Source organism: Dromaius novaehollandiae, chromosome 5 (assembly GCF_036370855.1).
Source record: "Dromaius novaehollandiae isolate bDroNov1 chromosome 5, bDroNov1.hap1, whole genome shotgun sequence".
Taxonomy (NCBI): Eukaryota; Metazoa; Chordata; class Aves; order Casuariiformes; family Dromaiidae; genus Dromaius; species Dromaius novaehollandiae.
Genome location: NC_088102.1, coordinates 35,154,835 through 35,162,633, shown reverse-complemented (window position 1 = coordinate 35,162,633; position 7,799 = coordinate 35,154,835). Strand labels below are relative to the sequence as shown.

The window sequence follows — 7,799 nt, the reverse complement described above, 5'->3', positions numbered from 1 at the left end:
TGACTCCATTTCTCAATATTCATGACTTAAGGGAGCCTTTTTGAGATGGCTCATTTCCAATGACTAACTTGGCTTTTTTTAAAAAAAAAAAACAAAAAACTTTTCTGTAAGGAATGCTGCAAATAAGAGTTGGTAACCAGGTGTGGCATAGATTCAGCGAAGCATAAACAAGGTTTTTTTCAACCATTTTTGTACACACACATGCAAAAGGACACCTAAACCTAATTCTGTCAGTTTAGAATACACACTGGAGGGAGAAGTTAAATAAACTAGGATAACTAGATTTCGCTTGCTTAGATGAAAGTTTGGATGATAGACAGATTGCCACAAAGAGGAGAGATATATACCTATATAGGGATAAAAGTTTTTCTGCAAATTTTGTCTTTTCAAATGCATTCTTTCAGACTGCTCTGATCTACTCAGGACTTCTGAAATGATTCTTTCAGACTGGGGGGGGGGGAATAATTTTCTAGGTTACTTATGAAAACATTTTTTGTGACATATATAACATTTCATTGGTTATTTTTCCTTCAAAATTAGAGGTGTTCTTGGGCAACAAAGGATCAGTGTAATATACTCTTGGACTAAACCCTGACATGTTCATGACGCAAATTCTGAAATATCATTTAGGCAAAGATTTATCTTCCCATCAAAGGTGAAAATGTTTGGATTTTTTTAGAATGCATTTTTAGGTTCTTGCTCAGAAAAAATAAAATGGAAGCAGGTGCTTAAACACTATTTATTCATTAAGCTCATCTCCCATTCACCTGGGATTAATAAGAGCTGAGCTTTTCATCTAGATTTGGCAGGTTTTTGAAAACTCTCTCTAGACAGTTACTTTCTCCTGTAGGTACCTAAATAATTTTGAAAATTTGAAAATTTAGATGTCAGACAATGAGCAATTTTAACCCTATGTTATTATTATTGTTGTTGTTGTTGTCATTATTACTTTTAATAGTGCTATGACTAAGTCTGTGACAATGTCCATTCAGTATGTATGTTCTTTTCAAGGGAATGGACAGGAGTGCTTTCTCAGGCTAAAGTCTAATCTGAGGCAAAACTGTCCTTGTCATTAATCCTTTTAGAGATCTGAGAGTTAATTCATCTCACAAATTTGTTTCTTTCTCTCTTTTTCTTGTAAAGAATTGAAAAACCATTTATGTGGTGGCTGATTTGTTAAATAAATGCCATATTTTAACACCTCATTTTCTGGGGTGTATATTTTAAGTGGAAATCCAGATTGAAGAGCAATACAGGAAAGTTCTGTGTGGCACTAGATGGCTCCATGTTGTCCCTCAGTTTCTCAAAAGGAGAAATTTACTCTGCTGCAGGGGAGCAGTTCGATTTTGCACCAGTTTATCTTACAGAAGATAGTAGGTGTATAGACAAGTGATTGGAGTTAAATACCTCTCTCTGCTTGAGTTTTCTGGTTAGACTGCAGGTTGGGGAGGAATTGTAATTGTTTCCTAAGCATATGTGCTATTCATCCTCCAGAAACCAGACTGTTGTGACCCTACGTAGTTGGCATGAATTTTCCATGATAACCTTAGAGTAAAGCTGGAGATGTTTGTAATTCTGAGTACCAATCAGTGCAGCCACTAATAGTTTATTTCAAGAACTAATCTTGTTTAGATTCATTTATGGAGTGGCCGTACCATTTTGAAACACATAGTATGTACAAAAAAAACAAGGGAAATAACAAATTGTTTTTGAATGTGCCAGACTAAGAGAGCTGTATTTGGTGTTTATTCTCTTTTGCACTTTGCATAAATATTTCTTTGTAATTTTATCTGAATGTTATTTATCATAAAAATAAAATGTACTATGCAAATATGACTTTAACATCATATGATATGACTTGCAATAAAATACGATAAATATATAAAGAAGATTAATTATAGGACTTCCTATAAAATACAGAATACATGTTTATTTTGGATAAAGAAAACCAAGGCTCTATTTGAAGAGATGCAATTAAATGCATCTCTTTAGATTATATTATCATGCTAATTAGCAATGGTAAGAACCAATTAGGGCTAAGGCTACCAAATCACCAGACTACACTGCATATTGACTAGTGCACCTTTACTTCTCTACTGTTTTTTGCTGCAAGCAGATAAAAATGCTTCATAGGGCAGTAACTTCTTTTAAAAGTTGACATTGTCTTCTTGCATTTTGAACCAAATCTTTGCTCTGCTTCCATAAATTGTCCCACTGAAGTTAGCGGAACTACTTGTGTGAGAAGGACAAGATCTTGACTATAGAAAATGTATATGACTGCTATAGGTGGCAATTAAAAAATACAAGATACAAAATACCTTCTTTCATGTCAAATGCCTATTGTTTGAATAAGTGAGGTTGGTAATCTGTCATTTGCAGAATGCAGGAAGTGAGATTTTCATTAAATGTACTGTCAGTGACATGTATTTCTCAACATTACACACCTCATTTATCATTCTGGAATGAGGGCCAAGCACCATATGAATGTAGAGCTTGTGAAGGTATCGACTCGCAGCCCTGGAGGCTGATGACCCCTCTTTATCTACACAGCAGGTAAGGCACAAACAGTGGCAATGTGAGCTCTCTGTGCTCTCCCCTGCCAGTGTGCCTGACTGCTTATCTGGGGGAACAAAGGAAAGATAGCATATGGATACCAGATTGCACTGAGCGCTGAAGGAGGACTGAGGAAATCCATGTTCGGTGTGTGGCTCTGCGAAAGATCTCTTGTATGACTTTGGCCTTGTCACTTAATCTCCCCCTGTCTCAGTTCCCTTTCGCAAGCAGGGAGAAGGTGTCTCCTTTCCCCCCCATTTTGCCTAGGAGTCTGTTCAGGCTGTGAGTTCTTTTGGACAGGTCCCGTCCCTTACAAAGTGTTTGCGGAGCATGAGGTGAAGAAAGACCCTGAGCTTCGTGGGGTCCTCTAAGTGCTGCTATCATCCCAGTAATAGGAATTACTATTAACAAAAGAGTAACAAAGAAATCCTTGTCTTGTTGATAGATTTTACTCATCTTTTCAGGCCATTCAATCTTTGGCCTCTGGGTGAAGGGTATGAACAAGGTAAGCAATTAGTGTCAGGAGCAGAGCTGTGAATTCTTCTTTTATAGGAGTCCAAATAATGGTGGAAATGTGGCACTGGTGGTCTCTTTTTTCACCTGTCTTTTAACGCCTCTTCAAGATACTTGCGCCAAAATATTATCACAGGGTTTCTGCAATGCACAAACTGAACTGCTGTGCAAAAGGCTGTATTTTGCTATACTTTGGCCCTACAGATGGCTCCCTGAGGTATTTAAAAAAGCCCTCAAAAATGTAAAGGCTAGGGCAGAGACTATAGTTTCTATGTATCTGTTACGCACTGTGCATATTTATGGGGCAGTATAAAGAATAAATAATAATCCACAAACACTGCATTCTGTGCTTTTGTCTAGCAGTTGTGCTGATGTTTTATGTGCTGTAGGTACTGCTAATGAATGTTGCATCTGATTTTTAGCTTGACCTAAACTGTGCGTGTGCTTTGCACCTGCAGTTTTGCAAATACGAATCATTCCAAATGTAATTTTTCAGCCATACATATCGGTGGGTATAGTTGACGCCATTTATGACCAGGATTTTTCAGAGGAACCGTAAGAATGGAATTCCAAGGGCATTTGGGTGCCTAAAGCCTCTGTGCTCCTTTGAAAATCTGTCTTGCTAAGTATATGACAGTGTAGCTTCTCTTCGGACAGAGTATTGTCTGTCTACAGGACATCATTTGCACCTGCAATCATTCACATGTGCAAAATAGCAGAAGAAGACATAATAAACCTAATTAAATCAGAAATCAAAACCAAATGCGAGTTTTCCTGAAGTTTACTCGACAAATGTGATGATTATGATTGCTATTTTTTTCTGTAAGAAAGTAAAGATTGGGGGACTCACTATCAGGGCTGCAGCTCCCGTCTCCAAAATAGCTAGTGAATCATCCCAGCAGCTCACACTGAAAAGCCGGAATTATTCGTGTCGGTGCAATAAAATAAGGCCAATTTCTTTTGGAAGTGACTGGCAGGGTGAGGTTGGATTTTCAACGTCCAACCCCCAAAGTTTTTTGCTGTGGTGGCTGTTGAAGGCGTAATGCTAGAATGGCGTAGCCAAGTTTGTGTGCTCATAAATGCAAAGCAGTTGTCACCTGAAACCTTTCAGGACTTCGAATTTTCTTAATGTTCTGCCTTGTTGTGTGAGCCCATTGAAAAAACACTTCAGAGGGCACCCATTTCTTACTAATGTAAACTTTCTGAGAAGTATCCAAAGATATGACCTCTGGGTGAACCTTTAACCTTCCCCTTAATTATTTGTTTGAAGACAGTGTCGAGTTCTCCTGCTGAGAGCCGAGGCCCATAATGCTCCGCAGCCCTGGGAGTGAGGGTGTGTTTGCAGGGAAGTGGAAAGGGACATAAATAAGGGGACCACCAGATGTAAATAATAAAAGTGGTCGGGGTTTAAATAAAAACGAAAAAGCAATTTGGTTTTCCTGAAGAGTGGCCTGATTGAAGAAAACAGGTTCGTAAGACAAAAAGTGGGGGAGGTTGTGTTGTCTGTGATTTTTTACAGGCCTAAATAAGTGTTCATTCCATTCTTTAAAACCTTGCCATCTGTATACACCATTAGAAGCTCATAGGAGAAGAGAAAACAGTCTTATCAGGCTTTCCTGTTAATCTCTATTGGCCTTAACTTTAGCTGATAAAAGGCACGCTGGCTAGAGAAGGTTCAGGTCAGGCTCCATTTGGTCAGCCTGGTAACGTTACTGGAAAGCAGCTAAGCAAATTAAGTCCTATTGGAGACCTTTGTCTTTGAGGACAGAAACACGTCTAGAAACCACAGCGCTGAAGTAAGAAGTGCCTTCACTATACCACAGTCGTACGGGAATAAACAAGTACAGTGACTGTGCCTGGGTTTTTATTTTTAATAAAGTCATGACTAATTCTGAGGCAGGATGACATTTCTGGCAACTGAATTATACTTCTCTTAAAGAATAAAGAACATCTCTAGGATGTAAACAGAGAGATGCAAAAGAGCCCTTTAGTGTTACTTGTACCATTTATGCATCCGTCTGATGAAACTTCCGCGAGGGTGATTACAGCAGATGCAATTGGAGATGTACCATCTTTTATTATCCTGTGGAGTTTAACCGGGGGAGGGAGTGCAGCACCGCGGCTTGTAGCGTCCGTGCGGTGTAAAGGTTAGTGACTTACTGAACGAGCTGGTGGACTTAGTTTTCAGCCGCTGACTGAAAGACTTCCCCGGGCTTTGGATCGGGCCCAGTGGCAATTATTGGAGGCTGTTTTAGATGATGGGCATGTTAGTATTTCTGAAGAGGATTAAACACTAGTATTCGACTTCATTAGCACTCCTTAAGGGTCACTAAACTAAAGTCTGAACTGTGAAATAGCATACAAAACCTGTGCATAAGCTCTAAAGTGTTCTCAAACACAAAGGAGGGGGACAAAAACAAGCGTGGCTCGTGAGTGGTAGAAAAGTGCCCTGTTCTGAAAGAAACTGCATGAATAAGTAAGTTCTGAAATTATTTTAGCGAAATTAATTTGACTGAGTTCGTGCCAATGCAGATTGTTGTGCATTAAGTTAATAAGAAATATGCAAGCACTTATTTTTGGATTACTCGCCAAATTAAATCCAGGCTCTGTAGCCAACTAACTGCCTTTACCAGCGTTCAAAAGCCTCGGCAGCCGCCGCGGCCGTAGTACCCAATTCGAGAAAAAGTTATTTTGGGCCTAATATTAAACACATGTACCTGCGACTCCCTGTTTCTAACGAGTTGAAAGGTGCCTGGGTTTATGGCTGCCAGTTGCCTTGTGCGGTGCTCGGGGTGTCCCCCGGCGGCCGCAGAGGTCGCCCCCGGCTGGCACTGACCTCCCCGCGACCCCTGACTTTACGGGCTCAAACTGCAGGAGTTGCAGAAGAGCAGAAGTCTTTCTGGGCCAGCACTTATTGCTGCTGCGCTGGTGATAAAACTTCAGACAGCCTAATTGATGGCTTTGCTGACCTAACAATACCTTGTGAAAGCACCGAGTGGCAAAGCCTGGTCCTCATTTATGGCCAGCTGCAAGGGTAGCTGAATCCCTAGGATGGAAAAAAAAAAAGAAAAAAAAGAAAGGGGAAAAAAAAGCCTCCTAGCCTGTGAACTTTAACCAGGTTCCAAGCTACTCTGAAAAGTTAAAGAAGCAATTGTCTTTTAACACAAGTTTTCATTCCCGTTTACTTGTTCGGAGCCTTCTGGCAAATCCAGCCTTAAGCTGACTAGTAAGATAAGCATGTCACCGGTTATAATTTCTGAGCACTTAGAGGAAAATCCTTTAAAGGGAAATTATACTCCTAAAACAAACCACACAAAACAAAATGCATTGCTGTAACCGTGCTAAAATCCTGTCAGATTTAAGGCAAAGGTGTTCTCAAAACACAGAAGCAAGCTGATGAAAGGACTTCTACTCTTTGTATTCTGTTTCAGGTTTATTAATGCCAGAAGAAGAATAGTACAGCCTATGATTGACCAGTCAAATCGAGCAGGCAAGTTCCAAGTAGTATCTGTATTCAAGTCCCACAGGCGCAAATCCTCATCAAGTTATTCTTCGGGAGCCCCATCACCTGGTAAAGAAATGCCTGCAGCAGGCATTCTGGGAGACTGTTTTTTCTTCGGTCCCCAGAATTCCGCTGTAGGAAGCAACTTCACTAATTGGTGCTAATTGGAGATTTCCCACCCTGACTGTACTGAAACTGCTTTTTATTTTCTCTCTGAACTGGTAATTGGGTACAAGTACTAGTGCCACAAGCAGTTTGTTTGACTGTGAGCTCTTGAATTACTCATTGCTTGTCTGCATCCAATCAGCAGGACAATCTCATTTTCTTGCTACCCACAACTCCTTGGTGTATGCATTGCTTTCACTTGTGGAAGGCTAGCTGTAAAACTCATTGTATCCATTCATTTGCTTTGACTATTCACAATATGCTACTAATGTGACATGGTACCATACTGGCAAGAAAAAAAAAAAGAAAGAAATATTAGAAGATACTTTTGTTTAAGAGTGCACCAAATATATTCCCAGTAAAACATATGATAACAATTTTTAACTTTCTATTAAAGCACTCATAATACGTAACTCTTTGAACAACAACTGGTGCAGTGTTAATCATTCTACTTTGTAATATGCATTTCCTTAGCTTACTAGGGAGTTGTGGTTTCCTGCCATGAGGTTATGGGATAAAACTGTTCTCCATGTGGTGATGACTGTTGTCACTAACAAGGGCTTTAACTTGATGGTGATTTCGCCTGCTGCTTCACTTTAAAGGTTTTTGAAAAGGTTATTAATCCTTTGGGAAACTCTTCCCGTGTAGCATTACATTTCTTTTTCATTAACAGGTGAAAAAAGGGGGAAAACACTAACTCAACTAACCATGCAAAACATTAAACCAAATATGAAGTGTGTATGTAAATAGGGATAGTGATGTCCAGAATTTCCCTATTCATTCTAGAGTGGAGGGTTTACATTTTATTAAGTTTGACCACAAGTACCCTGTATCGCAGATGCCGGGTTCACAACTTCACGCAATTAGAGAGGAATACAATAAGTAGTTAACTTCATTAAGAAAAAAACACCTAGCACTGCAACGTGCTTCCGCTGTTTTGCGTTAAAGGTAAGTAAAGAAGCAAATCCTAAGCAAGTGAACTGACTTGACAAACTTGTTTATTAGGCCCCCCTATAGCATTTTTATTCTATAGTCCTGGTAACATAATCAGCTCATAAAAAGCACA

The 7,799-nt window shown here is 39.6% G+C and overlaps 1 protein-coding gene across 8 annotated transcripts in view; it reads left to right on the top strand.

Moving 5' to 3' along the window:
* The window catches only part of MEIS2 (Meis homeobox 2), a 172,349-nt gene that overhangs the window by 159,189 nt on the left and 5,361 nt on the right, over positions 1–7,799 (top strand). For all 8 annotated transcript variants that reach the window (XM_064512420.1, XM_064512421.1, XM_064512423.1 and 5 more), the window contains one exon: positions 6,498–6,556. In XM_064512420.1, the coding sequence (XP_064368490.1) occupies positions 6,498–6,556 (59 nt within the window). The remainder of the gene's footprint in view (positions 1–6,497; positions 6,557–7,799) is intronic.